The sequence below is a fragment of the Clinocottus analis genome, unplaced genomic scaffold (genome assembly GCF_023055335.1).
Source record: "Clinocottus analis isolate CAN_PGR_092001 unplaced genomic scaffold, fCliAna1.0.p SCAF_1, whole genome shotgun sequence".
Classification (NCBI taxonomy): Eukaryota; Metazoa; Chordata; class Actinopteri; order Perciformes; family Cottidae; genus Clinocottus; species Clinocottus analis.
Window position 1 is genome coordinate 17,615,625 of NW_027175820.1, and position 20,571 is coordinate 17,636,195.

At 39.6% G+C, this 20,571-nt stretch overlaps 2 protein-coding genes across 3 annotated transcripts; one reads left to right on the top strand and one right to left on the bottom strand.

The window, feature by feature from the left end:
* Nucleotides 1–343: 343 nt before the first annotated feature.
* si:ch211-107o10.3 (uncharacterized protein LOC407663 homolog) lies at nucleotides 344–16,499 on the bottom strand. 2 transcript variants are annotated; one of them, XM_068598504.1, is made up of 8 exons: nucleotides 16,250–16,499; nucleotides 15,755–15,895; nucleotides 15,388–15,579; nucleotides 14,888–15,049; nucleotides 14,582–14,698; nucleotides 14,289–14,493; nucleotides 13,952–14,097; nucleotides 344–471 (listed from the first exon to the last, which is right to left on the bottom strand). In XM_068598504.1, the coding sequence occupies exons 1-7, from the start codon at nucleotides 16,323–16,325 to the stop codon at nucleotides 14,001–14,003; spliced, it is 990 nt and encodes a 329-aa protein (XP_068454605.1). In that variant the 5' UTR covers nucleotides 16,326–16,499; the 3' UTR covers nucleotides 344–471; nucleotides 13,952–14,000. The 2 variants fall into 2 exon arrangements, with proteins under 2 accessions (XP_068454605.1, XP_068454534.1); XM_068598433.1 differs by lacking the exon at nucleotides 344–471 and having other exon boundaries at nucleotides 12,615–14,097.
* A 1,034-nt stretch (nucleotides 16,500–17,533) lies between these two features.
* On the top strand, nucleotides 17,534–20,499 carry tmed3 (transmembrane p24 trafficking protein 3). Its single transcript, XM_068598618.1, has 3 exons — nucleotides 17,534–17,749; nucleotides 18,234–18,479; nucleotides 19,181–20,499. The coding sequence occupies exons 1-3, from the start codon at nucleotides 17,606–17,608 to the stop codon at nucleotides 19,412–19,414; spliced, it is 624 nt and encodes a 207-aa protein (XP_068454719.1). The 5' UTR covers nucleotides 17,534–17,605; the 3' UTR covers nucleotides 19,415–20,499.
* Nucleotides 20,500–20,571: the final 72 nt, after the last annotated feature.

Genomic DNA, 20,571 nt, shown 5'->3' on the forward strand with positions numbered 1-20,571 from the left:
CAAAATAAATAAATGAATCACATTGAAAATGGGAGATTATTTTGTTTCTGGAATCTAGTTAGCGTGCAGATAAATTTGTAATGGGACTTTCCCATTGCTATTGACTCATTGAACATGCATGCGTGACACCCAGAACACCCTGATACTGCCATGGTGGACCCATCAGAGCCTTCACACTCAGCATTATTATTATGATGAGACAACATTTATCTGAGCCTCATGATGCACATTTACTGTAGATACACAAACACAGTAGACCACATGCCCAGAACTCAGATACATACACTCAAAACATATACATATCACAAAGTGTCATCAACAGTTCAGCTTCTCTTCTGTCTCGTTCCTTTTATAGAAGCCGTTGGGTGGAGAGGCCCAACATTCGATCATCCATTCTCTCTTGACTGAAGCCCTCCATATTTAGAGAGTCTATTTGTGGCAATGTCTCTCCACAGTTGCCATTGCCATGCCCTGAGGAGAGGGAGAGAGAGAGATAGAGAGAGAGAGAGAGAGAGAGAGAGAGAGAGAGAGAGAGAGAGACAGAGAGAGAGAGAGAGAGAGAGAGAGAGACTAATAAACCTCCCAGAGTATGCCTCTATTAGTTTCAAAACTGCAGCAGAACTGGCACTCACCGCCTGCAGTGCACAACAGTGCATGAACACGCTGATAAACTGGAATCGGAGCAGTGCTGAGGGCCGACATGACTGGAGGAATTGTTATCTGATCTGTGCAGTTTGTTCATATCCCTCCTTCATGCTATGTCATAGCAAGTTAAAGGATGAATTCCTATATAATTACTAATATGCTTATGAGTAGTATCGACCATAGTTTTTATTTTCAACAATGCATGCAATAACTAAATTGTGTCTATAATTAGATTACGTCTGGAGGCATGATGAATTACTCTTTCATATCATTCTCCTTCAGGGTAATTCTTTCCATTGTGAAACTGAATTTAACAAGCTATATAGAGAGCACTGCATGTACAATAATCCATGTTTTTCATTTTGCTGAGGATGAACATAATTCATTGGCAGATGAATTGTCAACCTTTTGACTTGAACTCCTTTTTACAGAACTTGCCAAACTAATTAAAACAAATAAAGACAGCAAGTTGCTGACAATTCACATTGTCGTGTTTTTTTTCTTCAGAAAAGGAGGCTAACCTCTCTCCACACATCACAAAGCAGCAGTCCCAGCAGATCAACAAGTGGAATAGGCGGATGGAAAACAAGGACATGATGAAACAGCCCACATTGTATCGGCCAGCTGTGGTACAACTAATAACAAATTAAAACAAAATACAGCTCAAAACATGTGGGAAATTCATCATAGCTAACTTATTTATGTGTATTCAAGCTTTAGTTCAATGTGCAGCTGTTTACCCTTAACTCACCCGTTGTGTCTTTCAGAAATTATCATTGACACTACAGGTCACTGTTTGTAAGGTTGAGGTCACATCTACTGAGGTTTAAAGCAGTGTGTGTTGTGTATAATATGTCTAAGTGGAGTTAACTGCACATATTCAACAGAAAAATGAAATGATATTGTTTATATTGTGTGGGTTGAACACAGAACACATTGTAAACGGTTGGATGATACTGGGATTGTTTCTTGGATAAAACATATTGGTCTGTTGCAGAAAAGCATTTGTTGAATAACACAAGGCCAACAAAACAAAATTAGGATGGAGTCAGACATTTCAGAGAGAGATGTCTTAACATATTGGCAAATTAAAACAAACCATATGAAAGTGCCAAAAGTAGGAACACTGAGAGGCCAATACATGTTTTCTATTTTATTTGGACGAGGCAAAATGTTTAAAAATAAGAAAAGTTTGAAAAAGATTTACTGAGATATTGATTTTTTTTAATTTTAATATATAATTTAATCTAACTTAGATTCAAAAGGCTTATTAACCTTTTATGAAAAAAAGCAGGAAGATCACTGAGATTGATTTGCAATAGTACTTTACATTTCAAATTGTGACAGTTTTAATGTTTAATAAACAAATATAAAGCAATTCAGTGTTTTGTCCCCCTGGGTCCGTAGGCGGCCACTGGCCATGTATCTCCAGCTGGAGCGTTAAGTGGATTAAACACTAATATTATGCCGAACCTGTAAAATAATTACGATATAACATATTTCATATCCATGATAGGCACGGTAGACGATTAGGGCCACACGTAAAAAATCAATTGAGTTCAAAGTGAACAGTTTGCTCAAACTTTCATTTTCGTTTTATTTCAGTTCTGTACCCCACTTTCTAAATGTCACTTGATGGCAATAGAGCTGTTCAAAAGAATATTGTAGGCAGTTGGGATACTTTTGAGGGTACAAATGATAGTGGTAGAAAATCACCTTGTAAAAAAAATAGACACGTCTGAGGGACATGAGGACCTACTGAACAAAGACTGTGTGGCAGATGCACACACAACATGTTGAGCCTCTCTCCTGCTGGACAACCTGTCTCTCTCTTCTTGTTGACTTGCAGCAACCTTTTTCTATCACTTCATTTAAAAAGCTTTGAGAACTGAAAATGACCAGTTGATTTTCTTACAGATGTTTTTAATGGACAAGCTGTGTCTTGTTCTGCCGTCAGACCGTCGTCAAAGTAGAGGCGTGCTTGCCCTCTAGTGTTCAGAGGCTGCCAGCGACAGGAGAGAAGTGTTGGATCTCAGTTTGCTGGCCTTGCCATTTCAACTGCCAGGTCCTGATGTGTGCTGGCAGCCCTCCATGATCACATTTCACCCTTCAGTGAACAGCAGGGGTGTAGCACAGCACAACAGCAGCAGCAGCTCTGGAAGCGCCACCGTGTTGCTTCTCATCCGCTCGGGTCCCAGTGAGGTTGATCAGTTACAGATCACTTGTATACTACAATGTTTCTCCCACATAGTCACATAATGAGAATGAATGTAGTTACCTGGAAATCAAACTTGTGTGTGTGTGTGTTTAAGAATGAATGAATCTAAAGAGTGCAATTGCTATTTTTCTAATCTTGATTTGTATCACGTATCTGTTGTCCCTTGTCTGTCACAATTTGTAATCGCTTTGTTTGTTCTTTGGTGCACTTTGTGTAGATTGTAATGTCAAGGTTGAATAAATAAAAAACACACCGTATTTCAACCCAAAGTGTCGCACTGTCTAATGCTCACCTGTGGGTAAATCATGTTATGGAGCTATGAGTCACATGAGTGCACGCGCCTTGAGAAGCACCAACACACCTCTAAAGTGCATCTTTCACACAGGCACAGTAGGCGCACACTCACACATACAAACAGAGAGCTGTAGTTGGTTTTCAAGGACACATTATTTCAAAACCACATGATCTGTGTCCATGGCTACTGAGTGCTGTTTAGGCTGTCAAAATGAAAGGAGGAGGGTCTGGAAGTGACCAAAAACTCAAGGATCATATGTGAAAACATGTGTGGAATCAACGTTTCTCCACTGGGTCAAGTAAAGTCATCATTATTTAATGATCTCCTGTCTACACTGCATGCTTAATTATGTGTGATTGTCATATCTGAACACAGACTCAAGTGTTTTGCTTGTTTGGCGTGTCATTACATGCATTTACTTTACATGGAAACAACAATATATTACATTACCATAGATTCTTTTATCTATCTCGAGATTAGCTCCAACTGTACTGAGATAAGACCGAAATGAAGAGACACATCGTGTCCCGTAAATTAACTTCCTTTCCTTACTTCACAACTAGTGACCCCATTTACTCAAAAACAAATGTAATGTGCACACATGCCATCAGATGGTCAAACATCAGGGCTGGTAGTGAATGTGTTGAGGGAGTCCAACACTGTCCTTGTGTCTCAATATGTCAGAGCAGAACAACCCATCATCCAAATTTCAGCTCTCACTAACTGGTCCAAAGGAAGATGTGGAGACTTTGTCAAGGCTCAAACACACTCAACACTATCAGCCATTACTGGCCATGACATTGCCAAACAATGTCTTGTGTGCGATTGCCTTACAGTTTGTGGCACACACGCCTTACCAATAGGGGTTCTTCATATATTCTTTATCATTTATATTTAAAAGCCAAATCTTAGTCCGCTGTGTCAGGTTGCACTTTTGCCCACTAGAAGGCATTGCACCCTTGAAGATGATTCAAGGGTGCAATCACACAGTTTTCACACAGTTTTACCCACATTGGGGCTATAATTGGGAATCTTACATCCAAACTACATGTTATACATGCCCCAAACTAAACTCAATGATACAAGATTAGGATAAATGTAACATTTTGTCTTTTAAATATTTGTTAAAATGATTAATACACATATTTGTAATAATAGGTCAAAGCTAAGTAACCTATATTTATGTACATAACAAGCTCTGTGATTAAATACAGCCGCAAGGCAACATAAGAGAAATGTTATTAGAGGAGTTCACATTGGGACCAAGGATATTACAGTGTGTGCTGCATCCTCTGTAGTTTTGCTTCAAACATGCATTATAAGAACAATCAGACTCTCTTTTATGAGATAATTGTACATTTCATCACGACATAAGGCTTCACAAGTTCACAAAAACATTTAAATGTAGTATATCAAAAATTGGGTTCTTAATTAGAAAAATACAAAAAACACGGATTTGTCGCTTGAGACAAATTTTACGACTGTAATATCAACTTCAGTTTGTTGGCGATGTCTCACAGCAGAGGCCACTGCTGTGCGTTGGATATGCAGCTGCACTCTGACCGTAAATCATTTCAACAGCTCACGTTTCATTTTGAGGCATTGCCTTCCTTTTGTGTCCTTCTCCTTCCAAATGAAGAAGAAGATGCCGGGAGGACATTTTGACTTATTTCACCACAGGATGACATGTTTTATCATCGCATGGGTTTATTGAAGAACTCACTGAACTGCTCACTGATGTCAGATGATCTGTGTGAGACTGGTGTGGACGTAATGTTATGGAGGTAATTTACCTTCATGTATGTTCTGATCATTCACGCATGAATATGTGAGAGCATGGATCAGATGTCTCAGGCAATGATACATGATGGATGAGATTAAACGCCGGTGAAATCTAAATTCATTTAAATCTTTTAACAATGGAAATCTGGGAAAGGGAAGTTCTCTTCTGTCACAAGTAAAGTTTGTCATGACTGTCAACAGAAAATCTGAGTGTGCGGTTCAGCTGGTGAAACGTGTGTGTGTGTGTGTGTCTCTAAACATCATGCAGAGCTTTTTTCTGCTCCACCCTGCATCATTTTGAATTGCATCCCATTGCATCATGGGATCATCACATCGTTGTACCATGGAAGGGTTGGTTTTAAAACATGTGGGAAAAGCACATGTGCTACTAATAACACTGATGGCACATCTGTTCTGGTTTCAGAGACCTGTCATTGTGCGTTTATTTGCTATAACGGACACCGAGTTGGAATCATCATTAAAGTCGTTAGCGATGACAAGTCACAATGTCTCAATGCCTGCTTTGAAACAAATGTGAACAGGTGATTATGAAGCAACCAAAGGACAGCGGCTTCGAGGAGGAGAACAAAATGTCTGTTGTCATCCACGTCACAATTGTTTTAATCAATACAGCTTTTTTGCTGAAAGTGAATGCTGAGACAGCAGCATCACAACCTTAACTTGTAAGACTACGTCTAAAAATGGCTGTGTCTAAACGAAAAGAAAGACATGTTCTGTGTGCAATTTTGCAACACACATTTTACAAACAACTACACACTGTTTCTTAGACACACACGTGTAACAAATTAAATCTCATACAATCAGTGGGAGAAACAAAATGCAAACATACCTGATTCTGGCAACACCCACGCCCACACCAACACACGCGATAGCACAAACACACATTACTGAACAGCAATCTGTCTGGTGATTAGCACTACAGACCTCGAGGAAGCTCACCTCTTTTGAGAAAGTGTGCAAACATGGTGGAAGTGAGACAAGAAGAAAGCTGAGGAAGAGGAAGAAAAAAGAGAGAGAGGAGGACGAGGACATAAACAAAGAAGTGACATGGGATGCATCGCTTATGATGTGAATGAGAACCCAACAGAAGGTGCGACACAAGACCATCCACCTCTCCAAACAATATTATTTTGTTTGCCATTTTTTTATGTTTACAGTAACACACTGTATTCGTTAATGCTTTTGTTGTTGTTGTTGTTAAAAACCGCCATTTGTATAAAAATAAACTGGTTGTATATGTTTTTTTTTATTTAGAAATGTGAGTACTGTAGATGCTGATGTACTGGAGCAGTTTTATACAGAAGCTTGTGTGATACTTTGTTAAAAGGTATACAAAGTACTAACGACAGCAGTGATTGTATATTAAGTTGTTTTGATATTCAAATCACCCGTTTGTGAATGAGTGCATCATTTGTATGATCTATTATGCAGTTATTTTGTCCCCAAGGTTTTGTTTGTATATTTTATATATTTGTTTGTTTTCTACTGCTCTTTTTGGCTATTTGTTAGGTTTGGTTATGTTAAATGCTTTTGTGGTATGGTCTTTTTTGTTTGCCACCATTTGGGTTGTGTTAATGCTTTGCAAATCTGTGAAAGCACTTTGTTAACTCTGTTTTTAAAAGTGCTATATCAATAATTATTTTTATTTTTGCAACAATTTTCAGGTTTTTGATTTGGTTTGATTTGGTTTTGTTTGCGGTTTCCTTTTGAGATGGAGGTGAGATGTTTATCTCCGAGTCTTATTTGGCTTGTGTGTGCAGTTTTGACCCAATGAGCCAAATTCCGAAACAAATATTTAAGAAAAAGAAACCACCTTTAAAATAGATGTCATTTAATTCTCAAATCATTTTAACAATCATTAAAAATGGAAATTTCCCAAAAGTATGATTTTTTTTGCTGACATCGAGACATATTTAATCTTTTGTGCTGCACATCGACACTTTTGTCACCGCAGGCATTTTGACTCGTCCGAAAAGCACATGAGCCACTGATAACGTACACGATTAGATCAGGACTCCTGACTTCCTGTTCCAGTAAATCATAGATCAGTAATTATAAGCCAGACAGACCCGGTTTTTACATCATAAATACTTGAGCTTTCCCAACAGTGACATGTCAAAATGTGTTCTCTTAAACCAGCTGATAGACGAACACGGGGTTAATCTAGCAGGGACTGCCATTCAGGACAATAAACCTAAACCATCACACTTGAGCTCAATTAACAGTCCAATCTCAGGTCCAAACAATGAAAAGCCATATAGAATTTCAGGATCAATACATTGTTGTTTGGAGGTTTTGTTTGGTTGTAGAAAGTGGACTCCTTACAAGTTGGAAACCCTTAAACAATGCTGCAGAAGGCATGCTGGGACATTCCACTGCAGTCCATCCAGGGGAGGATCCGACGCGCCTGGGGGTGCTTCCCCCGCTGCCTGGCCCAACCGAACATCGCGCGTGATGAGTGGATGACATTTTATGGCAGAACCTTGAAGCTGAGGAAAACAATATCATGTGAATAAATATTGTTTACAGCACTGCAGGTCAATGCTCTTGACTGGTGTTTTTTTTTATTATTATTTTTTTTTTTTATCATTTATTAAGTTTTAACCCAGCATCAGTTCAGTGTACAGCCTGACAACGTGAAATAAAGCATTTTAAATCTGGATTGACTGGTTTTTGTTTGTGGTCCAGATATATACAATGACACATCTGGTTTATTATAAGAAGCGTTAGGATGTCTTTTAAACTAAACATTATTAAGTTTTCTGATGGATTTGTGTCAACAATGTGTCACTTTGATATTTGACTTGTTATGTAGATACTTATTAGGGAGGGATTTTGTCTGACTTCGTCATTATCACTATTTTCATTGGTAGTACTGCTATGGCCATTCCAAATGTGTTGAAATTTGAATCGCCGTGATCAATTGTCATCAATCATTGTCTTTGAATGCATGCTCAGTGTCCATGTGTGAATGCACACACGTGGACATTCACACATGTGAGCAGCGTGAAGCAGAGTGGTGGGAGCCACAAAGCAGAGGACAGGAATGTGTCCGCACTAATCCCAATGAGGGACAGAAGATGTTTTAGCAGATCTCCTCTGGTCCACATGAGTGGCCCCGTCGTCACATTTTCTCACAAACTCCGGAACTGGGTAAAGAGCGGCAGACGCCCGTTTGCTTAGCACCAGACTTTCCCACTGACGAGGGGAACTCAACTAAATAATCGACAACAATGCCAGCAGAGATGGCTACAGCCCTTCCTCTCTGGATTGTATGCTAAGACGTCACAAAATATCAAGAGCAGAATGTCAAACCACGCGGAAGAGGGCGGCACATTCAAGCTGTGTGGCGTCAGTGGAAGGAAAACTTTAGGTAAAAAGTACAGATTTAACAACTTTACATGTTGACATGACAAACGAAGAGATGTATTCAAAACAAAGGTGAATAATGGTTTTATTTGAATAATCTTGAAATAGGAGACATTTAAGCAATCCCAGGACAAAGCTGTGTCAAAGGCCTAATTTGTGCCTTTTTAAAAACATTTCTATGTATATATTCCTATAAATGTGAAATATATTCAAATCTAAAATCATAACTGTAGTTACTGACTGTACGACATTACTATAAAGATATATTTGTGAGTCAATCTTATTTAAAAATGCAAGTAATCAAAGTTCACAATAGCCAACATACAAAATATATCCTTAGTTTCCATCATACACCAGTCCCTGTACGAGGGAGTAAAGGTCTTCCATCTTATATTTTGTGCTGCTAGGTTTTTTAATTTGTTTGTTTAAAGAAAGCAGTCAGAATCTAAACATGTGTCTCGTTGACAGGAACAAGGGATTTGTGACTCCTGACTTGAGGAGCTGATGGGAACCGTGCGGCGAAGAGTCCGGAGCAGCGCAGCGTGTGCTAAACCAGGAGGACAGCTGACTCAGCACCTCCCCTGTTGTCTGTGTGCTCATTCGACAATGTCTTCATCCCTGGCGACAGAATGTAGCCTTAGGGCCCTGAACGCCTCTCACAACCATCTAAAAATCCTCCACCCGGCACGGGCCCTGGAATTCTTACAGACACCCCTGATCCGGATGCGCCATCGCTCTGTTCACACAAACAAGCAGAATCATTTTCGGTCTCGAAAATGTTTGATTTTTGTTGACGTAGAAAAAGTAATGACGGTTCAATGTTAAATATGTCTTTTGAGCTGTTAAATAGACCCTGGGTGTCAAGGGCCTCAAGCATACGATATGTTTTAAAAGAATAAAATAGTCAAAATAAGATAAACACCTTATAATAATGTGACACACTCTAAACTAGGTCCTTAAACATTACAGTAGATTTAAATCAACAAAGCGTTTGTACATCTACCCTTAAAATGAAGTCGTTAACCTACTTTAAGTTTCTTTCTTTGCTAAACTAAGGCAGATTGTCATGGTGTGATAGCTTCTAATTTTCATAATACCATGAAAATGTCCACTTGGGATGCTCTGTTAGCAAACTCCTGCTTCACTTGGATTCAACGACCATTATCAGAAGTAAACATTGTGACATCATTATCGTTATTTTTGGTTGAAGTAGCAGTCTCATTTCAGTAGTTTAATGCTACTACTATAATATATTATAGCCACTCATTATAGTTTCTTATTATCTGAGGGCACAAAGTGGGTTACAGACCTCTTTCTGAGTTAAGGATTATTTTTGAAATAAAACAAGCAACAACTAATGCGAGTACCAGCTAGACTATATTAGGTAAGTGCTTGGCGACACAGAGGAGCTTAGTCACTGTGGCTGCGCTGATACAGCTCAACACATGCACAGACTCGTCCGAAAAGTAATCACGGTATGGGCTGCACTGCACTGCTCGGCTCGGCTTTAGGCATGTGAATGCTGCAAGCCGGCATTCCCGCACCTGCCTGAGGCGTACACTGTTTGTTTGTTCCTGCACTCTGAAAGAGAGGAATTGAGAGAGTCAGGGATACACTGCAAGATGAAGAAGAAGGTAAGAGAAAGAGAGAGACAGAGAGAAAGAGAGAGGGTCGAGAACATATAGAAAATGGCTCGAGCAGAAAAAGAGATAGAGGCCTGCATACCAGAGGAAGCAAACAACACAACCCTCCACTTCACACATTCTCGTTAAGGCTTTATGATCTCCTGAGGGAGAAAACAGGCACAGATGATCTGATGTTCTCTGCTGGGGGGAGCACATGCCACTGCCTGCACCTGTGTGCTAACTGACTCCACATATTAGGGTGTATCATGAAATGACATATACCTATGCTCGACTGTGCTTCCTGAGATACTCTGCTGTATGTAAAAATACAGTGCTGCCTTTATTTACTATGTTGACTCACATAGTTCACACGTTGCTTAGAGTGACTCCCATGGGTTTACACTCCAAACAGCCTCCAAGCACCAAAGGGAGCCCCTTTACTCTACAGATACATACACTGTGTCATTAATGACACACATGTTGTGCATGAGCAATGATGTAGTGAAACAAGGCGTTTTCTCCTTAATGGCACATTATAAGTTTAAATGAAGTGGTACGCTTCAAGAAAGAATTGAAGACACACACAGGTGGATAATCGCTTGTTTGTGCAACTGAAAAATGAGCTATTTCCTTCTCCCTCTGCATGGGCCCCATGAGGAGGAGAGGGGAGAGCGAGTGGTCAACAGAGGACCTTCTCGGAGCAGCTGAATACCAGAGGAGCTGACAGGTATGTACATATTGGAATGTGCTTCTCAGCCACACCTGTGGGGAGCACACCAACCAAGCCTGGCCGCTCTCATCCCACTGGCTGATCTCCACCATGAGTGACAGCTGGAAGAACTATTTGGCTCCAGTCCACAAGAGCCAGGGGGCAGGTATGGTGAGTTCTGAGCGTGAGCCAATGGCAGCAGAGAAATCCCTCCGAGCCAGGCGGAGCCGCAGTGAAATAAAACTCATCAATGGGGTGTGTCTCAAAAGTTTGTCAGCAGTCGAACAGTGAGGGGCCACTGCTGCAGGAACCCACTCTGACCGGTTAAAGCTTAACTGGTTCCTCGCTGAGTGAGGATCTGAGCCGTTTTTACCCGGTAGAGGTGGTAGGAAAAGAGACAGGTTTACCTCTTCTGCGACCGAATGATGGAAGAGAAGAACAGATCTCATCTGCTTCGACTTCGAAACTCCTCTCTTTGGACCAGGACCTTGAGGGAAGGGACGGCAATTTAAGATTGTCCATGCTGGATACTTTTGAAACCTTTCAGGAATCTCACTTTTGCCTCTGAACATTAGGTCCTCCATCACAATTTGCTGGAGACTGTCACACGTGTTGTGGTACTGTGGTCGCTCACATCTCCTTATCACTTTTCCAGCCCAGCTATAGATTCTGTATCCGTTGGACGGAGAACTGATAAGGGCATGTGCATGACATTACCTACAGACACTCACAACTTCTGAGAGCCTCGGGGTAATTCAGTCATTCAATGTACACTTGTTGATTGTGTTTTATTCGTTTTTGTGCTTTAGTTGTTTGTTTTTGCTACCAATTCATTTTTTTAGAGGGTATTTATTGCATTTTCAAGAGTTGTTAAGAAAATAAGAGTTTTATGTGAAGTGACTAACACTAACATTAGGTTGCATTGTAATCCTTTTGATTTGTGAATAATGAAATGATCTGATGTCCTTTTGAAGATGATTTTGTGCTGGATGAATTGGGTTGCACTTTACATCCATGAACTGAAAAGAGTGAAGTTGACTTGACACTTTTGTCTCGTAAAATGAGAGACAGCAGAATATTAACACAGATTCCCTTCAGGCAGCTCTGAGCACACCTGGTTTTATGACAGATATATGACAGAAAGCACACTGTGGTGTGTGGCTTCAGGCAAGACTGTTTTTCTCTCTAAAAAAAAAAAAAAGTTTGTTTAAGTCTTTGACATTACCAGTATGATCCAAAAAAATTAATTCCGTTTACCGTTTATGTGTCGGAAGAAGTATGTAGCATGTAGCAGTTCTCCTGACATTACATTTAGAAACCAGTGAGAAAGAAGTGAACTCAGAGACCCTGACATGATACAGCATGACATAATCATGACAAAGCAACCGGTGAACTGAAATACAAAACTTCGGTGAGTAATGTTTGATGCATAACTAACTGACATGAGTTCACACCTACAAACATGCAGCTTTGACATTTCTATTCTTACTCACAGCTCACTGAATGGAAAGTATCTCAACATCAAACTGAGAACAGTTGACCGCTGGAAAACAGTTTGAAAAGGTTTTGGGTCGGGATAAGAAAGTCCTGGTACAAAACATTAAATAGTATCCACACAAAGTTGCTGATATAAAGTAAAAACTTCATGTCTATATTTTGTTAAATTCTATGAGAGATGAGAAATGCTTTATTTTTTTCGAACTCCTATAAGCTAAGCTTTTAAAACTAATTATCTTTTATATAATTTATATTCTCATCTGGCTTTATTTAAAAAGTTCTAGGGAAACTTTTGAATAACCAAGCTTCCAATGCGTTGCTCAGACTGGTACCCCCACTTTGTAAGATGCATAAACTGCTCTCAAACACAATATGCAGCCGCATTCACTCTTTTGAACACAGCATCATCTTCAATGTGCTGATAAGCTGGTCGCGAGAGCCTGATTCCCATTTTGTTTCTGAAACTCACAATGTGACTCTTAAGATTGCGTTTCAATTGTTGTCTATATCTATTCCCCTCATTTACAGCCATCAATCTTCCATCAATATAGAGAGTATTTAAGAGTTTAAATGATTGCATCTACTATTTAAAATATATTCCAGACAAGTAATCATTTTTAAATCAGACATTTATTGCAAAAGGTATAACATAATTGATTTTTTCCCTGTTGTACTACTTTTTTGGTTTATTCGGATAACGAAGGCACACAGTTCAATTCTCATCTCAGAGAATGAAAGCAAACACACCTTGATACAACAAACAGCACTTACACACACACACACACGCCCATATAAAGCTGACGAGTCTTCTGGAGCTACGGCTGCTTCCTAACTGCTCTCCCCTGAGGCGTCAACTCCCCTTCTACACCTGGTGAAGGATCCTCTCTCTTCTGAAGTACAACAATCTTTTCACCTGTGCCGACAAATATGGTCACTTGCAAGCCTTCATACAACACTTCATCACTACTCCGACGACAGCTTATTTGCGCAGAGGTTGAACGGGTACACTGTCAACTACATTTCCTTATAAATCTTTGGAAAATGTGGTATTGCTTTATATGAGTTTCCTGTTATGTATTTACAGAATGAATAAACTACTACAATCATTTTACTGTATGTTGTCCATTATTGCAAAGAATAAAAAAAAACAGTTTGAAGTCTTCAAATTATCTTGGAAAAGTAGACATTTTACTATTCCAAATAAAAATGTAATAAAAAAATGCAAAAAAACAACAACAATTGCTCATTGAAATGGCCTACATTTGTGTATCTTCTTCTACTTTACCGGACAAAGTGCTTCAACATGTGTCGCTCATTGATCCATTCACACTGATGATGATGGAGCTGCCATGAAAGGCGCTGGCCTGCTCATCAGGAGCAACGTGGAGTTCAGTTACTTGCTCACTTTGATATGCAAACAGGAGGAGCCGGGGATCGAACAATTTGCCTGACGGTAAAAGGACAACCCGCTCGTTCTCCTGAGCCACAGCCGCCCCAAAATGCATACAACCAGACAATCAGCCAATACGGTCAATTAAGTGCCTCAATTTGATAAGAACAAAGCAATATCACACTGATATACGATAATGCTCAAAATAATCATTCGGAATTTGCGGAATATAAAGGTTAAGCAATAAGCCTGAAGGGAAAATCCACAGAACTTACTGGAGTCTGAGATTAAAATAGTGCAAATCTTTAAGTGCAAATCATTCAGAGCCAAAACAGGTCAAATCATTAATGCAATGCCCCTACCCATTAGATAATAACATCATTTGCTGTGTTTAATTCACCCGTTGAAACAGGGCAGCTGACTCCAGCATGAGGAACAGGCTGTTGTGTTTACGCCAGACCAACCATGGAAGCACTGAGGTCCCACAGCTTCTTGGCCGCAGCGTCATCCAGGGCCTGTGGTGCGGGCTTTTTGGGGGCACAGTCACTGCATTTGGAATTAAAATAGAGGGAAAAGATCATTATGAGTCCCTGTGTTCTGATAAACTAATAAAGTACAATGGGCTGAGAAAAAAAAACATGCAAAGTCAACTGAATTCCAGACAACTGCAAACATCAACTCAGTTAATAAAGTTAACCTTCACAGTCCGGTGAGTTGAATTGTTTTGTTGCACTTGCCTGTAGTAGAGGCCGCTGGCATTTGCCTGGCTTTCGTCGACAGCACAGTAGATGCTGGTCTGAGCTCCAGCATAGGGACTTTTGATCAGCAAGATGATTGGCATGATGAGGATCCTCTGCCACAGAGCTAAAGTGGGGAAAAAGTGGCGTCCTAACTCGGTGCGGATGACACCAGGGTGAAGACTGTACACTGTCACACCAGTGTCTAATGAGAGGGAGAGAGATCCATCAAACCAAATACAATGCATGAAACACCAGAGGGCCATTAAGACATAGCAAGCATTGGATTCTACCTTTCAGTCTGGAAGCCAGTTCTTTGCAGAACAGCACATTAGCAAGCTTGCTTTGCCTGTAGCTTTTCTCGCGCTGGTAGTCTGCATCAAGGTTGATGTCATCAAAGTTGATGCTGCCTGCAAGAAACAGTCCAGTGTCGTCCTCAAGCAGAAATTACATTTTCAAATCCAGAAGCAATCATGTAAGTTGTATCTGTCTTAATTAACCAATGTGTAATATCACTTTAAGTGGAGTAAAACGTCTGAGGTGTAGGTCTAACTATGGAGTAGATTTAACGAACAAAAATTACATAATATCATCTATACCTTTCTCGTGTGCCAGACTGGAGACGATGACGATGCGACTTGGAGTTGACTTCTTTAGCAGGTCAAGAAGACAGTTGGTGAGAAGGAAATGTCCCAAGTGGTTGACACCAAACTGCATTTCAAAGCCATCGTCAGTTTTCCACTTAGGACACATCATGATACCTAAAAGTCAACAGATAACGTAAGATAAAAAGTGAATATACGATCTCTTGGTGCACCATCAGTTGACTCCGAATTGAAGGCTATAAATACAGAGTAGTTCAATTCCAGCCATAAAAGGCAACATCTCATATGAAACATATAGAATGCTTTTTTATTCCTCCTAATTTTGATACAGGTTGTTAAGCTGTGACATGTTTTGTTAAAAGTGCAAAATCAAACAGTATTTCATGAAGTCTGGACCTAACTTGCCCCTCTCCTCCCATAAGACATTCTGCTTGCCCCTATTGGTACTACTATTAGTATTGTATCATTGTGTCCCAGCGGAGAATTCAAAATACCTGCGTTGTTGATCAGGATGTCCAAATGTTCTTCGTTCTCCTGGATATCTTTGGCCAGGTCTCTGACAGACTGCAGGGAGGCGAGGTCCAGTTTCTTTACCACCACGTTGCCGTTTCCACTCTGCTGCCGGATCTCGTCAGCCGCAATGCAGGCTCTGGTCATGTCTCTGCAGGCTAGGATCACTCTGGCTCCTTGACAAAATAAGAAACAGTGTCAATGTTAAACAGTAAAAGTGTTAAGTCACAAATAATTAGTAGTCAAGGCAGCAGGGGATTTAGCTAAATCCACAGCCACTTTAAGAATAGAAGAAGTGCTGCACAAAATTGAGAAAAAATAACAACAACATATCGAAGGGGAGGGTCTTACCTCGCTTGGCCATATCCAGGGCCGTCTCCTTGCCAATGCCAGTGTTGGCTCCTGTGATCAGGACTGTTTTCCCATCCAGCCTGACCTTGCTCCGACACACTCCCCCAGCCATCCACCTGCGCAAGGCCAGCACGGCTACTCCTAACAGAGAACCAAATGTTAACTTTCATCGCAAACACAGTGTAATATATACCCTGTTGTGGTTATCAATTTAGATTTTTTTTAGATTCTTGGTAAAGCGAGTAAAACAGTAAAACACATTTCCTTGCAAGAGAATAAATTTAGTTGAACTGCTTTGGTATTTCAAATATGGCTTAACATCCAAAGAGATATCTCTGTAATAATGGAATAAACTAAGAAAAATGTATTCATCTGCCTGACTGATGGGTAATTACCACACTTACAGTATCAGCAAATAATGGTCACCTGTTCTTGCACTGACATATAAGGAAAGATAGCACACACAATATCCATATGATACAATAATGTATTTACCTGCAACACAAGCAACAGCGAGACCGGTCGAGTGCCTCTCTAATACATCCCTGATTGTCTCCGTGTAGTTTTGCATATTTTAGCCTGTTAATAATAACCAATTTAAATGACTGCAAGCTAAAGAGTATCACCAATGTAGAGTAAACACTGTTTTGTTTACAATAACACTGCGCTCCTTATTAGATGAAACCACAGCAAACGCTGTCAAACTGTATAAAAAGGCGATTTATTTGTTTTTGCTAAAGACAACTCCCTGAGCGGAAGTAGAGGCGCGGTGTGCACCGGCTGAGATTTTCAGATTAAGACTCATGTTTATTGTTTACGTTCTGCTGTCATGGCAACTGTAGTGGTTCATTACATACGCTGCTGCTTTGCAATGAAAATACAATTTGCTGTCGTGAAAATGACAACGCTAATGGCAGACTCTCTTCTACAGGTTTTAAATATATTACGGGTCCAACCAAAGCAAAGCAGCAGTGTTCACTTCTACAGAGATGTGGATTGAGGACATATTTTTTATTTTCATTTATTTTATCAAATCAATTAGAAATCATTGTTTATAAATTGATACGATTGGTGATGAAACAAGTACTGAAGTGCTGTTCCTAAAAACAATGTTGAAGTACTTGTGCTTTCCTTCAGTATTTCAATATTGTGCTATTTTGTACTTCCACTCCACTACTGATGCAAATACTCTGTACTAATATTATTGAACTGTTTTACATTTTAAATTAAGACTACATGCAAAACATGATAAGTTTGTAAAATATAATGTAATTTTGGTTAAACAAGTTCAACTGTAACTGCACATATTTCTGCACTTTTAGCTTAATAGATTTTGAATGCAGGATACATTTTTCTGAATGCGTGAAAATACTATTTACATTACATTTCATTTAGCTGATTAATATTGCTTATAAATGAACTTTGTAAAACTCTGTTACGGGCTTCATGAAATGTGTCGTTTTTTTCAAAGCATATATGTTGACGTTGCCTTACTTGGAGAAAAAAAAAAGGTAATTTATTCTGAAAACCGAACTTCATGACGACATGTTGTTCTAATTGGATCAGATAAACGGCTTTTGAACGCAACAACACTGTGTCGTCTCGTGGCATTAACTGCTTCAAAAACTGATTGACTCACATTTAGAGTCACCGTGTGACTTTTTAGAGTTTGAAGTATTGAAGTCCGATAAAAAATTTAAAAAAATTCTATTTCACATAAAATAAACAAACCTGACCCGGAAGTTCTTCGTGGACGTGCCACGTCAGAGCTTCAAAACTGTTATCATCCGTTCTACTAACTGCTACATTACTAGTGTCTATCGCTTTCAACTGTTTCTTCTTGCGGTCGCGATGCTCTTCCTGGGACTCTGCTGTCTGCTGCTGCACGTGTCTGTGGTGTTTGGCACCGAGCTCACCTTTGAGCTCTCTGACAACGAAAAGCAATGTTTTTACGAGGAACTGCAGAAAGACGTGAAGTTTGAAATAGACTTCCAAGTAAGTTACTCTGAAAGCCTCATCACTTCGACAGGTGCTGCACGAGTTGCATATAAACTGTGCAGCACATTGTGAAAAACAGGAGTAATTTGCTAGTAACTCGTTCTGTCTCGTTCTTGGAAAGAGAAGAACATGTATCATTTTAGTTCTTGTAGTTTCAAAATACCTCAGTTAATCGTAAATGCGCGTTTGGCAACTGAATTTGAGCCTTCGTTGTTTCCTTTGCCTTTATTTTTATTACAGACTTAAACTGAGGAGAAATAGTTTTGGTAAAAGTGGGTTTTCTTTTCCATAATTACCAACCTAACTGGTTTGCTCACTTTGCATAACCAGTATGAGCTGGTTCAACCTTGCACAATCCATATGTCACAAAAAGAACTTCTTCTTTTTTTTATTTTTTATTTTTACTATGGTTCAACGATGTTGGTATGCAGATGAGACATGTCACCCACGTATGTATGAGAATGTTTTCTTTTCTTTTTAGGTCATCGCAGGAGGCAACTATGATGTGGACGGCTTCGTCACCGATCCTCAAAACAATGTCTTGTATAATGAGAAGAAGAAGCAGTATGACACCTTCTCTCACACCACGGCTATTGAAGGAGTCTACAAGGTCTGCTTCAGCAATGAGTTCTCCACTTTTACACATAAAACTGTGTACCTGGATTTCCGCCACGGAGACGAGGAACCTCTCATGCGGAGCATGACTGGAGCTACAGCACTGACTCAGGTATGTCTGAGGAACAAGCAGACAACTACAATCCATATGTGCACATTTAGAGTTATGAGCCAGGTTAAAGAGACAATTTAGCAAAAACATCATTGGCCACTAATGTTGTCTTTTGTAAGTTAGGCTAACTAATCAGCTGCTGTGGAGATTGCAAGTCCAGCAAAAACCTTCGCTGTTTCATCGTTAGTTTAGTTTCAGAGGCGGGATAGTTTAAAAGCCCACTAGGTGGAGCTAGAGCTGTTCTAACTTGAGAGCAAACTGAATTTAGCCAGAGACATTGCTGGCTTGCAGTTGCAATATAAAGTCGAAAGAGTGCAAATATAAAAGTACGAGATGACAAGTATTGCAGTGTACTGCAAATATTACATAGCTGAATCATATTTGCGAGTATGACTCCCCAAACCCATAGTACCGGTTTGTTAACACCCTCTTCAGTCCGTTTCAATTTTACATAAACTGGAGTCAGAAATGCCAAACATCTTCATTGCAGCTTATATGCTGGACATCATTACAGTTTATCTGAAAAGAGAATACAACTCAGATTCCCCATATTAGCCCACATGGGGTGGGAAGATGTGAGAAGTTGAAGTTCCAGGACCAGTTTTCGATAGTGTTTGCATATATGTGACCCTCCTGCGTACGCGTTGCCCCGGGCCATTCCTGTGCTCTGGATTCATTTGTTTTGATCTTTCTACTTTCAGTTGGAGTCATCCTGCCTCTCCATTCATGAGATTCTGAAGGCGGTGGATGACTCGCAGACATGGTACAGGCTTAGAGAGGCACACGACCGCACAAAGGCCGAACATCTCCTGGAGCGGGTGACCTACTGGTCTATCGGAGAAACCGTCCTGCTGTTTGTGATTGGCGTCGGTCAAGTCATGATGCTCAGGAGCTTCTTCAGTGAGAGGAAAGGCTCTGTGGCAGCCGCCACTTAGAACTTGTAGGCTTGATTTGCCCTCAGAAAGACGGGTGGAACCGTGTCCATGTGAACACATAAGTGCATCTGGAGATTATCACACACCCTGTAGTATTTTCAGGAGACCTTTTTTTTCCCCTGCTCACCAAGTGTCATACAAACTTGGGAGTGCCTTTATCATGACTGTGCTGATTTGTTCTTAACAAGCAGTTTTGACAAGAAACAACTCTTGTACTTGTTTTGGAAAATTTGATTTTTCCAACTTTCAATCTTGCACAGATTATTTATTATATATATATTTTTTAGCAGGGTAAGTCAAAGCAGGGTTAGTTTGATCTATTAATGAATAAGACAATCATGGGTTTTCATCTGGATAAGTACACATGATGTTTTGGCAAATCAGTTGTTGCTGAATGTAGGTTGTGTTTTATAATGTGTATTATGTTTATTGTTACCTTAATTTATGTGGGAAAAATATGAAGTGTAAGAGCTCTGTCTCCCTCAACCCCTTGTGTTTCCCATACAAAGTGCCTCCAGACATTTGATTTTAATTTCCTACCAATTTGAAAGTTTTTGTTTTAATTGGTCTGTTATGTACCATCCTGTTACTGATTGGATTCTTAGTTTTCACTCTTGTGGATTATAAATCCATGTTATTTGATTAAGAGATATGTTAAATGAACACTGGTTAATGACCCGATTGTGATGGCTTTTTCAACAACAAAATTATGCTTGCAGTCAGAATTTGTTTATATGTCTCTTAATTTTCTGTAAAACCGGTCAACAGATTGAAAAAAAACATTGGGATGAAAGCCGTTTCTGTTAAAGATGAAAATCCAGCTTGTTAACATTTCCATATTATGATTTGTATTTTGAGCAATTTTCTTATTTTCTATGACATGTATAAAGATGCCAACTTAGATCCAGGTTCACGTAATGTGATTTTTTCATTTTGAACATTTTCTTCAGAAAATGTTTCATTATTAAAATAAGTAGCTCACATAAAAGTGCAGCTTTGTCAGCTCTGTTTTCTAATTGACTGATGAACATTTTTGAGAATTTTCTAATTTTATTTCTCACCTTTTTTTTTCTCCAACATGTGAAGAAGTCCCTGATTAAAAATGTATTTTCTCTTCCAATACATTACACACCTCATCCAACAGTTTTTACCCAAGT

Coding starts and splice junctions, on each gene's coding strand:
- si:ch211-107o10.3 (XM_068598504.1), bottom strand. CDS start 16,325: ATGCAAAACTACACGGAGACAATCAGGGATGTATTAGAGAGGCACTCG. Junction 15,580..15,754: donor CCTGGATATGGCCAAGCGAG/GTAAGACCCTCC, acceptor TATTTTGTCAAG/GAGCCAGAGTGATCCTAGCC. Junction 14,494..14,581: donor ACTGGCTTCCAGACTGAAAG/GTAGAATCCAAT, acceptor CCCTCTCATTAG/ACACTGGTGTGACAGTGTAC.
- tmed3 (XM_068598618.1), top strand. CDS start 17,606: ATGCTCTTCCTGGGACTCTGCTGTCTGCTGCTGCACGTGTCTGTGGTG. Junction 17,750..18,233: donor AGTTTGAAATAGACTTCCAA/GTAAGTTACTCT, acceptor TTTTCTTTTTAG/GTCATCGCAGGAGGCAACTA. Junction 18,480..19,180: donor GAGCTACAGCACTGACTCAG/GTATGTCTGAGG, acceptor TTCTACTTTCAG/TTGGAGTCATCCTGCCTCTC.